The following is a 23,904-nucleotide window of genomic DNA, read 5'->3' as shown; positions in this document are numbered from 1 at the left end:
TAATTTCTCTATTCTCAAAAGATACTGTAACCTAAATCTTTAGGAAAATTGAATACACATTTGACCCTTGAACGACAAGGAGGCTAGGGACACCAAGCTTCCACACACTTGAAAACCATATATGCCTTTACAGCCGGCTGTATCCACAGTTCCTCCATATTCACAGATTCGACCAACTACAGATTGTGTAGTAGTGTAGCACAGATATAAAAAAATGCGCATATGAGTGGACTCACACAGTTCAAACCCATGTTGTTCAAGGGCCAACTGCAATCAAGTAATGAACCAATAATTGTTTCACCACCCACCATGTGGTTTGCTCAGCATTTTCTCTAGCCCAGCTAGCACATCTGAAGGATAATATTTTCCCATCAGTAACTGTGGCTCACTGATGTGGCAATCAGAACCATGGGATGGAGTTATAGTTTGAAAGTAGCACTGAATTATGAGACAGAGAAACTGGAGTCTAGTCTTGGCTCGAATACTAAGTAGCTGCAAAAGCTTGTCTAAATCATAATCAAAGACTTAGTACTATGAGACAGTTTATACAAATCAAAGATTAAATATTTGCCACACAAAATTATAGTATCCACAGTATGGTATCATTACTGTTTAAAAATAAAAGAATGAGAATTACAACTATTATTGAGAGTTTATTTTATATCAAATAGCTACCTCTTTACTTAATAAATGAAAAAAAGAGGTTCAGAGGTCAAATGATTTGCTTAAAGTTATAAAAATAGTCAAGTAGATAGACTTGAAGAGAGGTTTTCAGGGTTCAAAGCCCATATTCTCAGCTACTAACTAGAAAAAAAAAAGGAAACTACTCATAGAGACAAACTGAAATAGAAAGTCTAAATAATCCATAATCTTACCCCTAAGAAACAACTTCACCCAACTTCTGCATCTTGATTTTTTTCCACAATAAATGAGCTTACTCTAAGTTATTTCAGAAGCAAAGAACTTGTAAGATCACAGAGCTATGCAGTGGGAAAGCCACTAGGTAGGAAAGGCAAGGTCAAATGGAATCAGAAAGCTTTGAAGGCTAGGTCCCTTCCAGCACTAAAAACTGATTCTAGGAGTAAGGGCTTCAGATGACTTCTAAATATGGACAAAGCATGCTGAAAGGGAAGGAGGACATGCCTGGCAGAAAGGGAGAAGAGTCAACAGCTTACAATTTCTCCTTTGAAGTTTTCAAAGATGTTGAGGAAGACAACCTTAGTTTGGCATGACTCTGATATGAGGCCATAGAATTTGACACAAGTGTTGTATGTTAAAATTGCCTTACAGATACTCAGTCATGTAAGTAAGCTATAAGCATTAAAATCTAAAAACCAGAGGAAGAAAAGAACTTTGGAGCTAGATAGACCTAAATTTAAATTCAAGTTCTATCATTCGCCAGCTTCCCTGGTAGCCCAGATGGTAAAGATTCTGCCTGCAATGCAGGAGGCCTGGGTTCAATCCCTTGGTTGGGAAGATCCCCTGGAGAAGGGAATGTCAATCCACTCCAGTATTCTTGCTTGGAGAATCCCATGGACAGACCATGGGGTCGCAAAGAGTCAGACATGACTGAGTGACTAACACTGTAACTTTCTTTCCCTCTGCCGGCAGAGTGACTTTGGACAAGTCCTTCAACCTTTCTGAGTCTTTAGTTTCTTGATCTATAAAATGAGAATGACAATATCTACCTCACAGGATTCTTGTGAAACTTTTGTAAGTTTATGCCTTTATATCTGGTACTGTGTCTATCAGCAAAAAAAATAAAATAACTGGCAGCTGAAAAACAAATCATAGCAGTCCATCATTTATCACAGGTTACTCAAAAATCATTTCAGTGTATCAGAAGAATAATACTCAAACATTTTAATAGCTCTATTATCTCAGCTAAACGTCTATAGTGGAAGATTTTTGATGTATTTCAAACTCTTTTTGTGATTCCTTAAAATAATAGTATATTTGAAGTGTTCGAACTACCAGAAACTGCTCAAAGAGTTCTACACGATTAGTATCACTTGACCCTTTTAATTCTCTGAGGTGGTTGCCAGTATCATCCCACCATACATATGGGAGACAGAGAAGTTAAAGAACCTGCCCAAGGTCACGAAGTTAGGAAGCACTGAGTCAAGCATTGAATCGAAGTTCTCACTTCCAGAACCCACACTTTCAGTCACTACATTATACTGTTTATCTTTTAAGAAACTATGTGTGATCTAGTTTTTAAAAGGAGGCTTTCCCTTCATATATTCTTTTGAAGGATCCCAAATTAGATCCCCACAGAAGCATACCAACAGTACTTGGCAACAAGAGATTTGAAGTTTAATGTTGGATTCTGTGGCCTCTTTGCTATATGACCTAGCTTAGATGCCTAACTTAGATTGTTTCCAAGGGCTAAATAACTTGTGTTTGAGTACATAAATAACTATCTAAACTGCCTCTTGGTGATGGATTGAAAGCACAGTATGACTCTTGGTATGGAGTGTTCTTTCTTTCTCCCTCAAGATACATACCTTTCCCTAAGAGGAAGTTTATCTATGAGCTTGCCTCAAGAAATGAGAAAAGCATCAAATAAACAACCTAACCGTACACCTAAGAGAACCAGAAAAAGAACAACAACAAGATACATACCTTTCCAGTTAAAGTTGAGAGATCATCTCCACCAATTACTTTTATGTCGCCTGTTGACTGGTCGTTCTAATTAAAAAAAAAAAAAGTATAAATATACATGTATATCCTTCCATATAATACACACACATTTCAAGTTATCAAATGGGAACTAGGAGATTTAAGAAGTTAGCAATCTCATGTCACAGCGTTATGATACTCTAAGAATTATGTTTCTAGAAATGAATGACAAAAAATTAATAAGTTCTAATTGGCCACTACTGATTTGATGCTTTGAAGAGTCCTAAAAATGGGGCACACGCATTTTTGAGTGGGCAATATTACAGCAGCCACCCATCTTCCGTCTCAGTAATTTCTGAACTACGAAAGAATTTATTAGCATGACAGGTGTCTGGTTCTGGCCCTGGACCATTCCCATGAGTCAATCAAACTGTAGAATCTGGTCTATATCACACTCAACTCCAAAGATATGTCCCTCAAAAGTGTAGCTGAGGCCCAGGCCATCTTCAGCAGTCTGGGAAATCAGGTCTGATCAGTAGTCCTTTAAAGCATACCTCTTAGGCGCCTAGTCTTATGCTATCACAGAATCTAGTAGAAACCATTAAAGGAGTTTCAAAAAGGAACACTCCACACCCACTCTAGCTGGTGATAATGATCGCAATTCAGCTCTGCTGGATTCAAGACAGAAAACTAGAGAAAGAACAGTGAATGAAAGAGCTTAGACTTGCCCTACCAGAGAGCAAACCATACCAAAGTCCTGCCAACTAGAATGGTGCTGTACAGCACAGTAACAGACAAAGAGATCAAGGAACAGAATGGAACCCAGAAACAGACCCAGAAATACATGAGGATTTAGTACATGAGAAAGTTGGCTATTTCAAGTCAGTAAGAAAAAGATGAATTATTCAATAAATGGTGTTTCATCAACTAGTAATCCATTTGGGAAAAAAATAATGTATGATCCCTACCTCATAGCATACACAAAAATAAATTCCAGATGGATTACAATCTAAACATAAAAAATAAAGCCATAAGCAGACCAGAAGAAAATGCAGAATATTTTCACATTCTCAACAAAAACTGGAGACAACCAACATGTCTATTGACAGGGAATTATTTAAGTTCATCCACACAGTGTAATACTGTGCAGCTATTAAAAAGAATCTGACAATCTGTACATACTGTCATGAACAACAGTAACTAAAACACCAAGTTGTAGAGCAATGTGCTGCCTATGAAGCCATTTCTGTTCAGCATTTCTAAAAAGCTTATAACTGCAATTACCTCTGAGCAGTGACAAGGGATAAGAAGACTTTCTACTTTTACATGTAGGAATACTTCAGAGATATTTGGGGTTTGGTTCCAGACCATCATGATAACATGAATGTCGCAATAAAGTAAGTCACACAAATTTTTTGGTTTCTCAATGGACATAAAAGTTACATTTACACTGTACTGTAGTCTATGAAGTGTGAAACAGCATTATGTCTGAAAAACAGTATACATTACTTAATTTAAAAATACTTTATTGCTAGAAAATGTTATCATTTATATGTGGAATCTTAAAAAAATGGTACAAATGAACCTATTTACAAAACAGAAATAGAATCAAAGACGTAGAAAACAAACTTAGGATTACCAGGGGTAAGGGGGGAGAGGGATACATGGGGAGATTAGGATTGACAGATGCACACTACTATATATAAAATAGATAATAAGGACCTACTGTGTGTAGTGCAGGGAACTCCACTCAATACTCTATAATGGCCTCTATGTGAAAAGACTTAAAAAAATGGACATATGCCTATGCGGGGCTTCTCAGGTGGTGCTAGTAGTAAAGAACCCGCCTGGTAGACAAGATGTGGGTTTGGGAATTTGCCCTGGAGGGCGTGGCAACCCACTCCAGGATTCTCGCTTGGAGAATCCCATGGACAAGGGAGCTTGGCGGGCTACAGGCCACAGCGTTGCAAAGGGTCAGACGCAACTGAAGCGACTTAGCATGCACGCATGCATATGTGTATGTATAACTGATTCACTGCTGTACACCTGAAACTAACACAACATTGTAAATCAACTATATTCCAATAAAAATTCATTTAAAAGAAAATAAAGTAATGACAGCAAACACTGTGGAGGATGCAGACAAACTGGACCATTTATACTTCATGTGAGTGTACAGGCACTCTGGAAATCAGCAGTTTCTTTAAAAATAAAACATGAAACTAAGGTACAACCTCCCCCCAAATATATATAAATAAAAATTCTAACCATCATCGGAGCCTTCAGTGAGTCTTAATCTTTTTGTAATGGTAACATCAAAGATCACTAATCACAAATCACCATAACAAATATAATAATAATGAAAGCTTGAACTATTGTGTGAATTACCAAAATGTAATTCACAGATGCAAAGAGTGCAAAAGCGTTGCTGGAAAAATGGCATCAATAGACTTGCTTGACACAGAACTGCCCAAAACCTTCAACTTATTTAAAAAAATGCACTATAAAATGAAGCACAATAAAACAAGGTGTGCCTGAATGCTTCTATATACATATCCATATTTGATGGCAGTGTTATTTTTGAAAAACACAAATGGGCCAACAGAACACAGTGATGCAAACGAATATAAGATACAAAAGTATGACTTCCAACATCAAAACACCCTTGCATATCACTTCTCATTGCCATCTCTTATTCTAACTTAAAACCTAGAGTTTCAAACAGAATAGAAAACAAAAAGTGTATAAAACCTGAAGCTTGCAATGAGCACAACAAATCAAGGTAAACAGCGGCATCTTCTGTTAAAATTTGGTATTACACTCCAACTTCAATTGACCCTTTTGTACAGAGGAAAGATCTGAGAACTGAAAAGTATGGAAAGTATGAAATCATGGAAAAAACCCTGTGATTCAAAGGCGACGGTAATAGGGAAACAGACAAGAGAACTCCAAGTATGCAAGACACTGCTGATCTGGTAGATCTAAATCTCCATTTTCGTGTTTGCCCCAAGGGTTTTAGCTTCTAAGGCTTCTTTGATGAAAACACAAACAACTTTTAAAATGCAGGCTAAAACAGAACATTCATTTAAGAAAAATGTTACAGTCCACTATGCTAGAATACAGGTACATGTTCCCAAATCACATACAAATGGCAACCATGAATCCATTACCCCGCCAGAGGACTTTCCCTCACTCCCTCCATTCCCGTCTAGGTCAAGGGTCCCACTGTCTACCTGCTGCATTTCACTACTGAGTGACTCTCAAGTACTTCAACCTTCATGAGATGATGGCACTGGCATGGGAGAGCCCAATCTGTCCTTAACTCAGAATGTCACTGTTTCACATAAAATTCCCAGAGAAGCTCTTTGGGTTTACAAATACATACCCTTAGTGTCTGTGTTTCCATTTTATCAAACTTACTTTCTTTTTTAAAAATATTTATTTATGTGGCTGTACCAGGTCTTAGCTGTGGCATGGGAACTCTTAGTTGCAGCATGTAGGCTCTAGTTCCCTGACCAGGGATCGAACCCAGGCCCCCTGCATTGGGAGTGCAGAGTCTTAGCCACTGGACCACCAGGGAAATCCCTCCATTTTTTAAAAAATAAAATGTGTGGTTTCATGGGGCCAAACGTGACTACTTCCTTCATGTTCTATGAGTCAGGGTACTTGTATAAAACCTAAGCTGCGCAACAAGGACTACATCAAAGTAAAAATCCACAGGCGAGGATGAGAAAGTACACTTTTGACCTTTCTGTTAGAGTTTCTTTACACTGTGGACAGTACACATCCCCATCCTGCCAATTTAAACTGAACAAATTCTTTCCCCCATCAGTGTCCAATGGTCTAAGTTCAATAAGCAGGAGAAGTGCATAAATCACTTCACTTGCTTTATATATATATATAAATAGGTTTACAGAAGATAAGCTTTAGACCACATCAAAGTGGTACTCTACATTTAAACTTTAACTGTTCTGAAGAAAAAAGCATACCTTAAAGCAATTGACTAAATAAATATACAGATTGAAAGCTACTGACCTCTTCTTAGAAGAGATACTTTAAGAAACTACTCCAATATTTTCTGCATTTTTCTTTAACAAACTCACTCAAAAAGCCAGCTTCTTACAAATAACAAATCGCTATAAATAATTTGCACCTTTCATGTATTAAACAGTTGTCCTAATCAAGCTACTAACCAAGTGACCTCCAAGATTAAGACTGAAATTTACAGTTTTATGAATCTTGATTATAATTGAGGGAAAATCCCATAATTGGCAAAATGAATTGTCTTTGCATGCAAAACTGATGAAGATATAATAGGAAGCCGATATCAGAGGATCCAAGTCAGTTAAAAAGTTGTCCCAAGTAAGACTCTTCTGCATAGAATTAAAGGTCTGGGTTCAAATCAAAGGCCTGCATGATCTTGGGTAAGTCACTTAATCCCTCTGCCCCTCATTGTTCTCAAATGTGTTGTTGCTGTTGTTTAGTTGTGTCCAACTCTTTTGCGACCCCATGGACTGTAGCCTGCCAGGCTCCCCTGTCCATGGGATTTCTCAGGCAAGAACACTGGGGTAGGTTGCCGATTCCTTCTCCAGGGGATCTTCCTGATCCAGGCATCAAACCCGTATCTCCTGTGTCGGCAGGTGGATTCTTTACCACTGAGCCATCAGCGAAGCCCTCCCAAATGTACATTGAGATAATTCCTAACTCAAAAAAGTTTTCTACAAGATTTAAAATCCTAAGAACAATTTCATTTTAAGGTAAGCCATTTAGTCTGAACACATCATAAATCAGGCTAATTTTTCCTTTGATTACGGCCCACAAAAAATTTACTCATCTGACAACTTTCCCTCCTGAGGCTTTCCTCTTTTTTAAAAAAAAATTTATTTTTAATTAGAAGGTAATTCAGAGAAGGCAATGGCACCCCACTCCAGCACTCTTGCCTGGGAAATCCCATGGATGGAGGAGCCTGGTGTGCTGCAGTCCATGGGGTCGCACAGAGTCGGACACGACTGAAGCGACTTAGCAGCTTAGCAGAAGGTAATTGCTTTACAATGTTGTGTGTGTTTCTGCTGTACATCAACATGAATCAGCCACAGGTATATATGTGTCCCCTCCCTCTTAAACCTCCCTCCCACCTCCCACCCCATCCACTCCTCTACGTTGTCACAGACACCTGATTTGAGCTCCCAGCATCACACACCATTTTTCTATATTCTGTATGTATGTTAATACATGATACTTGTTTTTCTCTTTCTGACCTACTTCATGCTGTATAACAAGGTCTAGATTTATCCACTTCACTAGAACTGACTTTATGGCTGACTAATTGTATACATGTACCACATTGTATACATGTACCACAACTTCTTTATCCATTCATCTTGTCGCTGGATATCTAGGTTGCTTCCACGTCCTAGCTACTGTAGACGGTGCTGTAATGAACACTGGGGTACATGTGTCTTTTAAAATTGTGGTTTTCTCAGAGTATATGCTCCTGGAAAAGGAAACAGCAACCCACTCCAGTATTCATGCCTGGAAAATCTCATGGACATAGGAGCCTGGTGGGCTACAGATCATGAGGTTGCAAAAGAGCCGGACATGACTTAGCAACTAAACAACAACAAGGTATACGCTCAGTAGTGGGATTGCTGGGTCATATGGTAGTTTTAGTACTCGTTTTTACAGAAATCTCCATACTGTTCTCCATAGTGGCTGTCTCATTTCTTAAAATTAAACTATTTTAGTAAAAAAAATTACTACAAAATTGAACTCACAATAGAGAAAATACATTTGCACACTTACTGCCTTTTTAAAAAATATCATAGATCTTTAGTGATGGAAAAGGTCACTGAATATATAACATTTTATTTTTGAAGGATATATATATACACATCTTAATACCTCCTGAAATTGACATATGACAGTTGCCAGCAACTTACAGCTATAACTGACAGTGTCTTCTTTCTTAGCAGTACAAAAAGTAGTGGTAAATCTTAAAATCGAGACTATCTTAGATTTAAACATGGTATTTGGAATCCCTAGGCAATTTCTCAACTAGGCAGTAAGCAAATAAAAATCTGAATAGCTAGTCTAAAAGTATGTAAACTATAATGTGTGTGTGTATACACAAAAAATTCTTCAAAATATTAAAATTAAAAGAGGTACTGGAATTTAATTCCTTTATAATTTTTTATGGTTGTATGTTCTTTTTACAGGTTTTTTTTAATCAGAAAAATTTACTTTTCATTCCGAAGAAAAACTAGATAGGGTGTGTTAACACTGTTATGGCTGTTCATATATCCAGGAAAATTTAATAGTTCATGGAACATTTCTTTAGGATAAGTACAGAGGCTTATATGGTGAAGATCACACTAATGTTATTGTTACTGACGCTACAAACAATTTTAAATGCCTATTTTATGATTATATCAAATTGTTTTATAATATGCACATGTAAATATCTTCCACAACAAGTTGATGAATTATTAAAGAGGGTAGAAATGTTACTTCAAATCAACAAAGTATATATGCTTTTCCTAATTTCTATTGTTTAGTAGTAAATCTACACAAAACATCACATAAAATAGAACAGATAATTTTTTTCTCTATGGGAAAATTTACCTAAATATTTGCTTTAATTATGTTCAAGATCTCAACACTTTTTATCAGTTGAGGAGTTCAGCTTAACAATCCTCTAAGATCTAAAACTAACAGGAAAAACTAGCAATTCCTTGGTGGTCCAGTGGTCGGGACTCCACACTTCCACTGCGGGGGCACAAGTTCAGTCTCTGATCAAGGAACTAAAATCTTGCATGCTGTGTGGCGTAGCCAAAAAAACAGAATTAAAATGTCAATGTTCCTTCTGCTTCAAATTGCTCTATGACTATAAATATACTTAAAAAGAAAATATTAAACTCCCTTCATTTTTTAATGAGCTTTCTTTTCAAAGAAAGAACATTCTGCACAAGTCTCCAGAGTAATGAAGTAGAAGTCATAAAGCAACAAAACTGATTTTTATGTGTATGCGTGTGGGCAGGAGGACTCTTAAGAAGATCAAAAACAGAAATCATGCCCTGGACTGTGAGCCTCTAAGCAATAGCATATTAAAGTCAGTTATATTGACTAGAATTAAGTCGCAGTGTAAATCAGCAAAACAACTTCCGTTAAGTAAAAATCCAAATTTTGCATTTAAGCAAGTCTTTAATTCAAGCAAGATTTTGACAAGTTAAAAGGAATTTATAATTACAAAGTAATGTCATGATATATAAGCACAAAGATTTTTAACAGGATAGAGAAACTGTCTATGATGATACTTAAATAGTTGTCCAATCACCAGCAGGACTGATAAAAATGGGGGAAAGGTCAAAGACTTGGGTCAAATAGATGATTAACGAAAAGAAAGGAGGCTGAAAGTTAAATGTACATAAGTGGTCCTTATTTCCAAATGGAAGTGTAAACATAACGCAAGTTTCTACAAAGATGCCCTACAATACTGATTTATGAAACAGAAAAAGATCAGACATTCATTCTAATCCTTGAAGAAGCTAGGGAAAAAAATCTATTATTTAAGGAAAATAGTAACTCTCAGAACTTGCAATGCCAACATGCAACCAGAAAAAAGACAACAGTATGAAGTAATAAAAATCAAACATATGGATGATGAAATTCACGTGAAAAGATGACATGGATTTTGGTTCACCCCACAAGCATCAATAATGCTTACTCTGTCGATATTCTGAAGCATTTGAGACCTGTGTGACACAGATAGAGTGACTGTGACTCAAAGGTGGTTTCTTCAATGTGCTAATGCTCGCACTCCAACACGCTTTTTAAGGGACAACTGCTAACCCTCCTTATTACTTACAACTAATTCCAAATGCCTAGGACTCCCTTGCAAGTCAATCTAGTGCCAGAGAGGATATCTGCCACCAGTAAATAGAAGATCCCCTAAGTCCCAAGAGCAATTCCTCAAGGGGGTTTTAAAAATCCAGAAAACCGAAACTAAATCAAAAAAACTTTAAAATAAATATAGGCTTTGGGAGAGAATGGATACATGTATATGTATGGCTGAGTCCCTTCACTGTTCAGCTGAAACTACCACAACATTGTTAATGGGCTATATCCTAATACAAAATATAAAGTTAAAAGTTTGAAAAAAACTAAAATAAATACTGGCGACTGTATAAGGCAACTAGTTTGAAAAAGACAATATTCACTTGGATATAAAGTACTAGGGAATATATTAGAAAAGCTTGGTACCATGTAAAATGAACATTTAAGTATAGTTTGAAGAACTTCAAAACATAGGAAAACCTACAGCAGCCATGGGTTCTTTTGGTTTTGTTTTTTATTTCAGCAAAATATAATGCTTCACAATAAATTCATGTTAATCTGAATTTTAGAATCCATGTAGTTTTGTTTTTATTTATTAATATAGATCAATTTTGATTCTTGTATAAGATTTGTAAACAAAAGGAATTTATGCACGATCAGTTAAAGCTGATACATATAGGATGCATATCATAAAAATGCCATGTTTATGTTAAACATGTATGAAATATACTTACACAGTAGCTCTTCAGTCTGATAAAATCTACAGTCATAGGAATGGATCTGTCACTATTTCTGTTCAGTGCTTTGATGTAATCCAACAGGTCGGCAAAGAACTTATAGCCCCCCTTGAGCACACAGAGGGCCACAATGTGATGGCCACCCATCTCCTTCATCACATCTCGAGCCAGTCGTTCGGTCCTACAGAAATTAAAATCAATTATTTAATAGAAATTAAATTATATTATTTAAAACAAAATTTAAACTTTATGGGAATTCCCCGGCAGTCCAGTGGTTAGGACTCCATGTTTTCACTGATGAGGGTCTGGATTTGATCCCTGGTAAGGGAACTTAGATCCTGCAAGCCGAAGGGAATGGACAAACATTTAAAAGAAAAAAAAAAAGGAGGTTCAAGTCAGTAAACCTATGGCTGATTCATGTTGACGTATGGCAGAAATCAACACAATATTGTAAAGCAATTTAAAAAAAAAGAAAAAGAAAAAAAAATAAGTTCAAAAAATATGAATAAATAAATAAAATCAACGCATTACAAATGTAGAAAAAAGGATTAAGCTTCCACAAAACACTTTCTCTGCCCCCATGAAGTCTATCTGTGCTCATAAAGCAAAGGTAAAAATTTTAAAAACCTTCAAAATCCATGTGCACTATAACATCTATCATGAAAAAAATTTTAAAGCAAATTAAAATAAGATACAATTTTCACCTATCAAACTGGCAAATTCTGACAATACAATATTAGAAGAGATGGTGAGGAAAACAGCACTCTCATATACCATTGGGAGTATAAACTAATATAACTTTCTGGAGGATACTTTGACAGTATCAAAACATTCAATAAACACCTTCCCCTTGGCCCAAAATTTCCCCATGGATAAAGTTAATTGCCCAAATATCTGTAAAAGGATGTTCCCTTCCAGTATGATCTGTAAAAGCAAAATAATGGAGACATCATGCATCCATCAATAAGGAACCAGTTATATCAATTATGGTACAGCCAGAAAGTGGAATGCCATGCAACCTTTAAATATATTTTAAAGGTTGAGACAGCACCAGATGTACTAATCTGAAAAAATGTCCAATAATTTGTAGATCTATACAACAGCAATACTCATGTGTTAAAATATGTGGTATACATACATAGGCAGTGAGTAGGGAAGAAATGTGTACAGGAGACTGAGAGACCTTTACTCTTCATGTTTAAGCGTCTAGAGTCAGAATATTTTAGAAAATAGTTATACTAATATTATAATATTAGAATAAAAAAGAACAGCCAGAGACACAAGACAAGCATTTAAATAAAGTGAAGTTTTTCACTGAAATTCATTTAACAGAAGTTTCAAGCTAGTGTGCATAATAATCAAAATATGACCTTGCCTTCCCGTGATTGAGCCCCACTCCACTACCCTGTTCAGGGTTGAGAAATCAAAGACTTTGTGACTAAAGTTCATTCTTCCAGTTTCCCTTCAATATTTACTTTATTCTTCTCCATACAGATTCCCGGTATACCATGACTTATACTGGGTTATTCGTAAGTTCTCCTCCCCTCCCTTTTTTGTCAAGAGGGCTTCTAAAATAGAAAGCATCAATTATGTGAAAAGCTGGCCTAGTTTATGTTCAAATATCAACTACTTAAAACAGCTGCTGACACTAGAAATTAATATGAGAAAAGACAAAATTCCAACTTGAGATCATACTAACCTGTCCATAATTAGTCCATGAGGAATGAACACCTTCTCCAAATCCTCAGCATAATGATTGGGTATACAAAATAAATCTAGGTCATAACCTGGTTCATCATCGCTAATCTGAAAAAGAAATACAGCTGTGTTAATGAGAGCATTTCAGGATACAAACACTTGATTGGATTTAGATGTTTAAAAACCTTAGCCTATCACAGAAATTTAGATATTATGAGATATCTTGTGTGTGTTAAGTCGCTTCAGTTTTTTCCAACTCTGTGACCCTATGGACTGTGGCCAAGAACTTTCTGTAACTTCATAGGTATAATGAATTGTAGTTATAGAAGAAATCAACCACATGTTTCAGAGATGAACAGTTAAGATTACAGAAGTCGAGTGACATGAAAATTTCTTTAGTTCAGCAGAGAAGAAAAACTAAATAGCTAAGACAAATATGGCAAAATCTTGATAATATTATAAACATAGGTGATAAGTATATGGAGATCAATTATACTTTTAATATGCTCTCCACTTTTGCATGTTTGAAAATTTAGTAAAAAAATGTTTAATACACTATAGTCCAACAAGTTAAAATATCACAGTGAACAAAAAAAACTGATGTTTCCTAACTCAAATCAAAATAGTCTCATGTCACAGTAGGGAAAAAAAAAACCCACCAAAGAAGCTAAGTGATTCCTTAAAAACCCATGCTTGTATAAGTCTGAGATTGTTATAATCAACTCATGAGGAGCCTTCATACTAGACACTCTAAGATTGTTTGAGTAGGACCACATATTGGTCATCTTGGTATGTCCAGGTCCTGGAAAATAAAATATTAATAACACTGAGGACGTGGTTCCTGTGGTGGTAAAATATACTATGACTACAGCTTTCTAAATTTTATATATGAACCTATACATACAGAGGACTTCCCAGGTGGTGCTAGTGGTAAAGAACCTGTCTGTCAATGCAGGAGATGTAAGAGACACCGGTTCGATCCCTGGGTCAGGAAGATCCTCTAGAGGAGGAAATGGCAATCCATTCCAGTATTCTTGCCTGGAGAATCCCAAGGACATAGAAGCCTGGCGGGCTATAGTCCATAGGGTCACACAGAGTCAGACACAACTGAATTGATTCAGCATGCATACACTCAGAAAAACTATAATAAAATCACAAAAACCTTTATCTTGGGGAGTGGAGTTATAGTGATTTTATTTAGCTATATATTTCAAACTGTCTTCGATGAGTATATATTGCTTTTTACAAATTCAAGTCCTCATTAATGAGTTGTGGTAGTATGTCTTTTCATATATAATATGAAAAGCATAGGGAAATTTTCTAAGATATATTAAAACCAAATCTATAAATAAAAAATTATAATAGAAATAAAAGGAAGACAAGAAAAAAAAGAAAGGTTGGTATGCAAGAATATACCAAACAATGGTCAACTGTAAGAACTAGGGACCTGCCACTTTCTGCACATTAATCTTGATTGGGTTTTTTTTTGGTCAATTTCACTTTTTAAAAAAATTATAGTTTCTTTATAATTTCTCTTTGGCATTATATTTAAAACTTCTTCAGTACCTGGCCAGTTAGCTCAATTGGTTAGAGTGGTGCTAATACAGTTTATTCCAAAGACACCAGCCAGAATTATAATATTTTGTTTCACATTTTATTCAAGATGGAATATCTTCCAAATCACATTCCAGAAGCTGATGACATGAACTTTGGCAGTTGGCAAGAAATATTGGTCAAACCATAATTCAATCTTGCTAAGTCAGTTATTATCTATTGAGCATCTCCTGCTCCAGTCAGCACTGTGTTAGGTGCTTAAGGACAAGTAGCTTGGTTTTCAATAAATTTAAAAAATATATATTTAAGATGCATCTATTATCCACAGAATTGCTAATTATATTTTAAGAAATCTGAAGTTCATGTCTTTCCTTCAGTCCCCAGAGCTCTGAGTTTTCCAGACTTTGGTGGAGTTCCAAGTGCTGTCAGACTGGTAATAGCTGCATGCCCCTTCCGTCTGGCGCTGTGGCCAGGAGGCTGCTGGTCATTTGGGCAGGTGGATTGGGACATGTCCACGGGCAAGGTCCAGCAGCAGGCAGAGCACAAGCACTCCCTGGGCACGCAGTCTGAAGTCAATATTGGTTTGTTTTAAAAACAAACATGTATTACTTTCATACACAGGGGGGAAAATCCTATTTTGGGTATGGGAGAAAGATTATGTCAGATCCTCTAGGGGGAAGTACTAATGTGTCTACTCAGCATTCACATCAGGCTTATTTCAGAAGACATTACTACTAACAGAATGGGAATGGGACATCTGTGACACCTACAGGAGTATTTTAAGTATTATTTTTATAATGCTTCATAACAAGCAAGGTATTGCTTTTCTAAATTTTATAAACTGAAATCTAATGAAAGTTTTGGGAAAAGGAGAGGTAGACCTTGCTAGATCCTATGAGAGGATAAACATTCATGTCAGGCTTGTCAGACTAGATCTGACAAGAATGAAAATTACCATTTCAGAGTGCTTTAAAATCAAGATCCAGAGCACCAAAATGGCTTCCCTTCCTCCCAGTTACTCACTGCTGGGTCACAAGCATAAACCAGGACCTACCCAGTACTCTGAAACACGCAACACTTTCACAGAAGACTACTGCTTCTGTGAAAATGGCTCAGTATCTGGCTATGGGTTTTGCATGCATCCTAAGAACTTCCAAGAGTTTTGTTTGTCTCCATCAAAGCTAATGAGAATTCTGCCCAGAGTTCATCCCAGACATGCAGTCTAACACAGACAGATCAGCAGGGATATACCCCCAAATAGGAATTCTCTCTGTCAACATGCCGAATTCATTTCCACCTCAGGGAATTCCCTGGCAGTCCAGTGGTTAGGACTCCATGCTTTCACTGCTGAGTGCCCGGATTCGATCCCTGGTCAAGGAACTAAGATCCCTCCAGCTGCATGGCATGGCCAAAAAATGAAATTTTTCAACAAATTTTTTCCAATTCAAAGGTTTTATTTTCAATCAGTACTATTCTATTTATATATCACATTCAGTGTAAAAGGGTTGGTTTGCTACTTGAAACATTAAAAAAAAATACATCAATATAACTCTTTCCAAAAGGCAAAAACAAAATTCATAAAATCTGCATCACTTGAGGTACTTTAGACACAAATTCACAACTTTGTTATAATTCACTGTAAATATATGGGGTTGCCATTTCCTCCTCCAGGAGATCTTCCCAACCCAGGGATAGAACTAGCGTTTCCTGCATTTCCTGCATTGGCAGGTGGATTTTTTTTTTTTACCACTGAGCCACCTGGGAATCTCAATGTTAATTGATTCATATCTGATATGAATTAACCCCATCTAATATGGATTAGGTAACAATCCAGTGGGTACTTTCATAGGAAGGGATCATAATATATTTAATTAAATAAAAATGCATTCAGCATCCACCTTGATTAAAGCACTATGCCACAGATTTTGTAAGGATACAAAGATGATTATAAATTGAGAGACTTCGAAGAGTTTATAATCTAATGGAAAAGACATATATATATACACGACTAACTATACAGCCCATTAAAGCTTATAATCTGTACCATATCTAATTCCACAAGCCCACAAATGTGTGATTGTCAAAAGTGCTTATACACACTAAAGATAAATGGAACTCAAGGTCACCTAGCACCAATGACTACTTCCTAAAGAAATATTAAGCTTAAAGTATATGATAAAGTATTATATTCTGTTGCCTAAATTGCAAATTGAGTAAATTAGACTGGCATGTCTCTGGCACTGAATTAGCACAGCCTTCTAAATCAACTAGGTGACAGAAATGCCCAACTTTGTATATCAGTATAAATTACGTGTTATTATTTGTAGCTTGGTGTTGTGTGTCTGACAGTGGTTACTACCAACACTTCCTAAAAGAACTGTATTAGTCTGCTCTAACAAAAAATCATAGACTGGGTGGCTTAAACAACAGTAACATTAACTTATTTCTCACTGTTCTGGAGGCTGTGAAGTCCAAGATCAAGGTATCAGCAAAGTAGGCTCCATTATGAGGCCTCTTCTGGCTTGTAGGCAGCTATCTTCCCCTGACTATGTGCGTGTTGGGGGTGGTGCAGGGCTGGAAACTCTGGTGTCTTTCTTCAAAGACCAAGGCCCCACCCTCACGACCTTATCTAATCCTAATTACCTTCCCAAGGCCCCATCTCCAAATACCACTGCTTGGGGGCGGGGGGGCTAAAGCTTCAACATGTGAACTTAAAATGGCTCAAGCTCACAAAGAAGCTTCTGGATGGCTTTGGGAAGGGCCCAACCCCAAAATATTTAGGGGAGAACTCTGGAGGGGCTGGAAGTGGTAAACAAATGAAAATGTAGTTTCTCTGCAGATACACCTTTCCTACTATGATTCACAGTTCAGGTAGAAATGGCCAAAAGACAGGTTATTAATAGCTCTGAGACACTTACCATTTACTCAGCTTGGAAATCTGACTGCATCTCCTTAGAGCTTTAGAAGGTAGCTTTCAAATTCTAACTTATCTATAATAAACTTGTTAATGGTAAAATCTACAAGGCACTTTTATTAATATGAAAGATTACTGAAAAATGTAACATTACTATATATCTTTTGTTTAGGACCAAAGTCAATCTTTTACTATCATAAATTATCAAAATTATTTTATTTTCCAGTAAAACTGGAGCCACAAATTCTTAATAATTATATGTGTCACATCTATAATAATGGTTTTCATACATGAAAAATATTCTTGTTTGTACATAAGATGTCTAATTACAAAGATATATTATCTAAAATTACAGTAAGCAAGGAAATTAACTAGAACTAAGATAACCCATGCAACATCAATTCATCATCTGTGAGCTGGATGTCTTAGGTCTTTTTGTGATCCTAAAATGACAACGTTTATGGGTCTAAACAAGACTAAATGGAAGTGAGGAAGTGAGTTTTAAAATGTGAATTTAAAGGTGTACAGTAATAGATAAAATACATTTTATTTTATTCTTAGTAACCAACAATACAGGCTTTCCAGGTGGCGATAGTGAAAAAGAATCTGCCTGCCAAGGCAGGAGACCTAAGAGATAAGAGTTCAGTCTCTAAGTCAGGAAGATCCCCTGAAAGAGGAAATGGCTACCCATTGCAGTACTTTTGCCTGGAGAATCCCATGGACAGAGGAGCCTGGCGGGCTACAGTCCACAGGGTCACAAAGAGCTGGACACGACTGAAGCAACTTAGCACGCACACACCAACAATAATTCCAAGCTTCCAGAATGAGCAGAAATGACCAGGTGGCATATATTTACCTTTGATATTCAGACACTTTAAAACTCTCAAAAAACACCAAAGCAGATATGTCATACCCTTGGGATAATTTGTGATAACTCAGGGTATCTTAAGACCAAACTTATGAACTATTGATGCATTTATTCCTAAATGTGAAAATAGTTTAAGCTCATTTTCCAATTTTATATCAGCCTTACAAATAAATTACATATATCACTTGCTTGCCCTCCCTTCTAATAGGTAAAGAATTAAAAGCGTTACAAGAATCTAAGGCTTACAAGAATTAAAATCAGCATTCTATTCAACTCAGGGATAAATTATTACCTGCTTCTATGTAAGCGGGCCCATAACTACTATCCAAATGGACAAGGACATGCATTTAGCCAACATTATCATCTTTCCTTTCCAGTGTGCATAGTAGAATAATAGGCATGTTAACTCTGGTCAAAATATATGCCTATCATTATCAGAAGCACAGTGCTGAAGATAGTAGTTCACAGCAATTTAAAATGTTTGTCTGAATTCTTATTTGCAGCAAATTTTTCTAAATATCAGACATTTGGCAGCCACTGGTAGAAAAATGACAGTCTCGATATTAACGATGGTATCTGACAATTTGACAGCATATAAATCTTACTGATGCATATAAGATACAGTTACAGAGGAAGAGGACACCAGCACATCTGCATCTTTAGCATCTCTTCACAGTGGGGGTAAAAATGACACGGTCTAACTGCTGGCCAGTGCACTACAGAAAGCGAAAAGAACTCCAAGACCCTTCTTCCCTGTTGATCTGGTTGGTCCTTTTGTCTTTTTCCCACCTCTTGCCTACGGACTTTCTGTGACACCTAGATATAAAAAATGGACGGAAAAAGTTAAGATGACTCTATAGGATGCATGTCGCATTGATTAATCAATTTGTAGAATGAAACTGCCAAATTCAACTACTCCATTTCTCAGCGGTCACCAAGGATAATTTTGGTCGACACTGTCAGCCTCAACCCTGTTGATAAAATGATAGTGTTGTGGACCCCCCAAAAGCACTATTTTATCAATTCTGTGAAAATCTAGCAGGGTAAGATTTAAGCCCAGTTAATAGGGATTACATTTCTAGCACTGCTGCTGTTAAGTCACTTCAGTCGTGTCCAACTCTGTGTGACCCCACAGACGGCAGCCCACCAGGCTCCCCCGTCCCTGGGATTCTCCAGGCAAGAACACGGGAGTGGGTTGCCATTTCCTTCTCCAATGCATGAAAGTGAAAAGTGACAGTGAAGTCGCTCAGTCGTGTCCGACTCTCAGGGACCCCATGGACTGCAGCCTACCAGGCTCCTCCGTCCATGGGATTTTACTCAAGTGGGCCATCCTGAAATGTAGAAGATATTTTATCCACATAATATATTTCTGATGCTTCATAATAACCTGCAAAAATTCAGAAGCTTGTTCTTTGTTCAAGTGTGTCCAAGTTTACCCTGGTAGTTTAGAGACATAGTCAGAAGTAGCATGGGTCTTATCAGGCAGATCTGGGGGTCAATTTTATCTGATTGATATTGGGTAAGTTATTTTATCCATCTATGCCTCCAAGGTCATACTAGTATTTATCTACCTCCCTCAACCTCCCTCGGAATATCTATTATGTATTCTTAGGGCATTTATATTAGATAATGCTGTAAAATATTTACCTCAATGCCTAAGACATAGTATGTACTAAATAAACACCTACTACTGTCACTTTGAACTTAAAAGTGGAGAGGTTAAGAGCAGACTCTGGGGCCAGATAGCTTAGATTCAAATTCTAGTATCGATGGGTCATCTTGGGAAAGTTACTTAACCTCTCTGAGCCAGGTAAATTTTTTAAATAAACATCAAACCAATTAATATGTATAAAGGGCTTAGTAACCAGCACATAGCAAGCACTATTTAAGTGTTTGTTATTGCTAACATGGAGACAATTTCTGGGAAGGAAATAAAAAAGGGAACAGGAATTTGCAAACCAAAAACACAACGAATATCTTGATGTTCAAACAAAACTAACAGCCAGTTATAGCAAAAATAATTCACTGTATGCTGGGGCAAGCATTGAACCCCAAAACTTAAAACCAATCATCCTCTTCAGCAACTGAATAAAAATAGCTGAGTACCTACTATTAGCATCATGTTTAAGCACATGGGCACTTGATAGAGACCTAGGTTTGAGTCTGAGCTCCTTTCAATAAGTTCAGATTTAGAGCCTAAAAGGATTCAAGGATTCCATATGTAAAATGTAAACCATACTGTAAAATGATAACCATACTTCTGTTACAGGGTTGTTTTGAGGACTAAATAGGGATAGGCAGGTAATGACAATGATAAATAGGATCCCAGGGCAGACTCCATTAAGAGCACTGCTCTTTAAGTCACAAGGCCTAATATGAAATAGAATCCTTTCTTTTTTAGGGCTCAATGGTTTATTTAATTTACTCCTCTAACAGAAAATCATTGAGAATTTCTTACGTGCAAGGCACTGTGATTCCTGCCCTTGTGGGAGAGACAATCAACAGGTAATAAGGTAACTGTTAAAATAATAATAATAGTAATAATGCAGGCTAAGGCATTTAACTATTGAGAGAGGGTTGGCTCTTTTAGCAAGATCAGAAGGGGAGAGCAAGGGGAGGGAGCAGCTTGGCTTCTTGGAGAAACAAGAACCAATGAGGTTGGAGACAGGATACCAGAGACGGATTATGGTACCAATGTCCTTGATGCTAAGGACCAGAGTCGCATTTTTTTGTCCCCTGAGACATCAAAGAGCAACGGATTGGGATTCAAGCATATCTGATTACGAGGCCTGGCTTACCTCTGGGCTGTGAGAAAATTACCTAATATCAGTTAACTATTTTCTACGCGTGTAGGCATGGTTACCGCTGCCAAGGCTGCCGCGAGGATGCAATGAAGCAATGCGCATTCCCACAAATATTCATCATAGTGTTTGCAGAACTAAGTGAAAATACCAGTCCCCGCATGCCTCCCATGTGGTCGTTTCCATGCCCCGGGGCCCTCTCCGGAGCTGCCCTGAGGACCTCACTCCCACACGCCAAACCTACAGAGAAGAGCCTCTCCTAAGAAAGCCCCCACCCTCACCGCGCCTGATCATTCCCGAACTGGCCCACGGCCCCTCCCCATAGCACGCTCGCCAGCGGCACATGTCAACCAAAACGCCATTTCCACCCTCTCCTCCCACACGCAACCCTCTTTCCCGGGGCTCTCCGGAGGCGGCCACCCCGACCTCGCCGTTCCGTCACCCCAACGCCCCGGCGTGACAAGCGGCCGAACCCAGGAAGATGCGGCCGCCCCCCTCCCCGCGACCCCGGGCCAGCCGAACCCAAGCCCGCACTGCGGCCCCGCGACTCGGGGGGCCGGCGGCCGCCGCCACGGGCCTCGCGGGCCAAGCTGCTCACCACCACGCTGGGGCTGCGGGCCGCCATAACGGAGCCAGCTGGTGCGCGGGCTGAAGGCAGTCTGGGGAGGAGGAAGCTGCCCAGGAGGCGGAGGCACGCGGTGGGCGGTGCCGCGCGGGAAAGCCAAGAGGTCTGCAGGAGCGCTCTCCACCGTCGCTCAAAGCTCCGGAGCAACAGGCCCCGCCCCGCCCCGCCCCGCCCCGCCCCGGGCCGCCCGCGCGCGCCGCGCGCGGCCGCCGGGGGCGCCTGCGGGTCTCCACGCTCCGGTGGTGGCCGTGGGAATTTTCTTCCCGAGGAAGCGGAGAGTCGTCCGCAACCTCTCTTTTGCTTTCCCTCAGTCTCTGTCCAGGCGGCCCCCAAATTCCCATACCTGCCGCCGCCCTCCTTTCCTCCCAGTGGCCCTAAATCAGGCGCCGATTTTTCAGGTTTCTGTCACCAGCGCCCCCTTCCCAAGACCTTGGACTGCATTGCGGCTTCCATTTTCCTGACTCGTGGCCCAATTCTAACAAAAATCTGGGTGTAAGAGTTGAGACCTTAACTCAAAGCAGAAGATATTAAGAAGAGGTGGCAAGAATACACAGAAGAACTGTACAAAAAAGATCTTCATGACCCGGATAATCACGATAGTGTGATCACTCACCTAGAGCCAGACATCCTGGAATGTGAAGTCAAGTGGGCCTTAGAAAGCATCACTACGAGCAAAGCTAGTGGAGGTGATGGAATTCCAGTTGAGCTCTTTCAAATCCTGAAAGATGATGCTGTGAAAGTGCTGCACTCAATATGCCAACAAATTTGGAAAACTCAGCAGTGGCCACAGGACTGGAAAAGGTCAGTTTTCATTCCAATCCCCAAAAAAGGCAATGCCAAAGAATGCTCAAACTACCACACAATTGCACTCGTCTCACATGCTAGTAATGCTCAAAATTCTTCAAGCCAGGCTTCAGCAATACGTGAACCCTGAACTTCCGGATGTTCAAGCTGGTTTTAGAAAAGGCAGAGGAACCAGAGATCAAATTCCCAACATCCGCTGGATCATGGAAAAAGCAAGAGAGTTCCAGAAAAACATCTATTTCTGCCATACTGACTATGCCAAAGCCTTTGACTGTGTGGATCACAATAAACTGGAAAATTCTGAGAAAGATGGGAATACCAGACCACCTGACCTGCCCCTTGAGAAATCTGTATGCAGGTCAGGAAGCAAGTTAGAACTGGACATGGAACAACAGACTGGTTCCAAATAGGAAAAGAAGTACGTCAAGGCTGTATATTGTCACCCTGCTTATTTAACTTATATGCAGAGTACATCTGGACATGGAACAACAGACTGGTTCCAAATAGGAAAAGGAGTATGTCAAGGCTGTATATTGTCACCCTGCTTATTTAACTTATATGCAGAGTACATCATGAGAAATGCTGGACTGGAAGAAACACAAGCTGGAATCAAGATTGCTGGGAGAAATATCAATAACCTCAGATATGCAGATGACACCACCCTTATGGCAGAAAGTGAAGAGGAACTAAAAAGCCTCTTGATGAAAGTGAAAGAAGAGAATGAAAAAGTTGGCTTAAAGCTCAACATTCAGAAAACGAAGATCATGGCATCCGGTCCCATCACTTCATGGGAAATAGATGGGGAAACAGTGGAAACAGTGTCAGACTTTATTTTTGGAGGGGCTCCATAATCACTTCAGATGGTGACTGCAGCCATGAAATTAAAAGATGCTTACTCCTTGGAAGAAAAGTTATGACCAACCTAGATAGCATATTCAAAAGCAGTGACATTACTTTGCCGACTAAGGTCTATCTAGTCAAGGCTATGGTTTTTCCAGTAGTCATGTATGGATGTGAGAGTTGGACTGTGAAGAAAGCGGAGAGCCAAAGAATTGATGCTTTTGAACTGTGGTGTTGGAGAAGACTCTTGAGAATCCCTTGGACACCAAGGAGATCCAACCAGTCCATTCTGAAGGAGATTAGCCCTGGGATTTCTTTGGAAGGACTGATGCTAAAGCTGAAACTCCAGTACTTTGGCCACCTCATGCGAAGAGTTGACTCATTGGAAAAGACTGATGCTGGGAGGGATTGGGGGCAGGAGGAGAAGGGGACAACAGAGGATGAGATGGCTGGATGGCATCACTGACTCGATGGACGTGAGTCTGAGTGAACTCTGAGAGTTGGTGATGGACAGGGAGGCCTGGCGTGCTTCGATTCATGGGGTCGCAAAGAGTTGGACACGACTGAGCGACTGAACTGAACTGAACTGAACTGAAGAGTTGAGACCT

General features: G+C 38.7%; 1 protein-coding gene and 1 non-coding gene across 3 annotated transcripts in view; both read right to left on the bottom strand.

Moving 5' to 3' along the window:
* Positions 1-21,751, bottom strand: part of HPRT1 (hypoxanthine phosphoribosyltransferase 1) — a 30,365-nt gene extending 8,614 nt beyond the window's left edge. Inside the window, exons 1-4 of one of the 2 annotated variants that reach the window (XM_018044253.1) lie at positions 21,626-21,751; positions 12,892-12,998; positions 11,190-11,373; positions 2,626-2,691 (exon numbers count right to left, since the gene is read on the bottom strand). In XM_018044253.1, the coding sequence (XP_017899742.1) occupies positions 2,626-2,691; positions 11,190-11,373; positions 12,892-12,998; positions 21,626-21,652 (384 nt within the window). In that variant the 5' untranslated portion in view covers positions 21,653-21,751. Of the gene's footprint in view, positions 1-2,625; positions 2,692-11,189; positions 11,374-12,891; positions 12,999-13,549; positions 13,691-21,625 lie in introns of those variants that run through there. The other variant, XM_018044254.1, reaches the window with a different exon arrangement.
* On the bottom strand, positions 6,130-6,202 carry TRNAG-CCC. The gene has a single exon. It is a non-coding gene; the product is annotated as a tRNA-Gly (tRNA).
* Positions 21,752-23,904: the final 2,153 nt, after the last annotated feature.

This window comes from Capra hircus, assembly GCF_001704415.2.
Source record: "Capra hircus breed San Clemente chromosome X unlocalized genomic scaffold, ASM170441v1, whole genome shotgun sequence".
Classification (NCBI taxonomy): domain Eukaryota; kingdom Metazoa; phylum Chordata; class Mammalia; order Artiodactyla; family Bovidae; genus Capra; species Capra hircus.
This window is presented reverse-complemented; position numbering and strand designations above follow the sequence as displayed.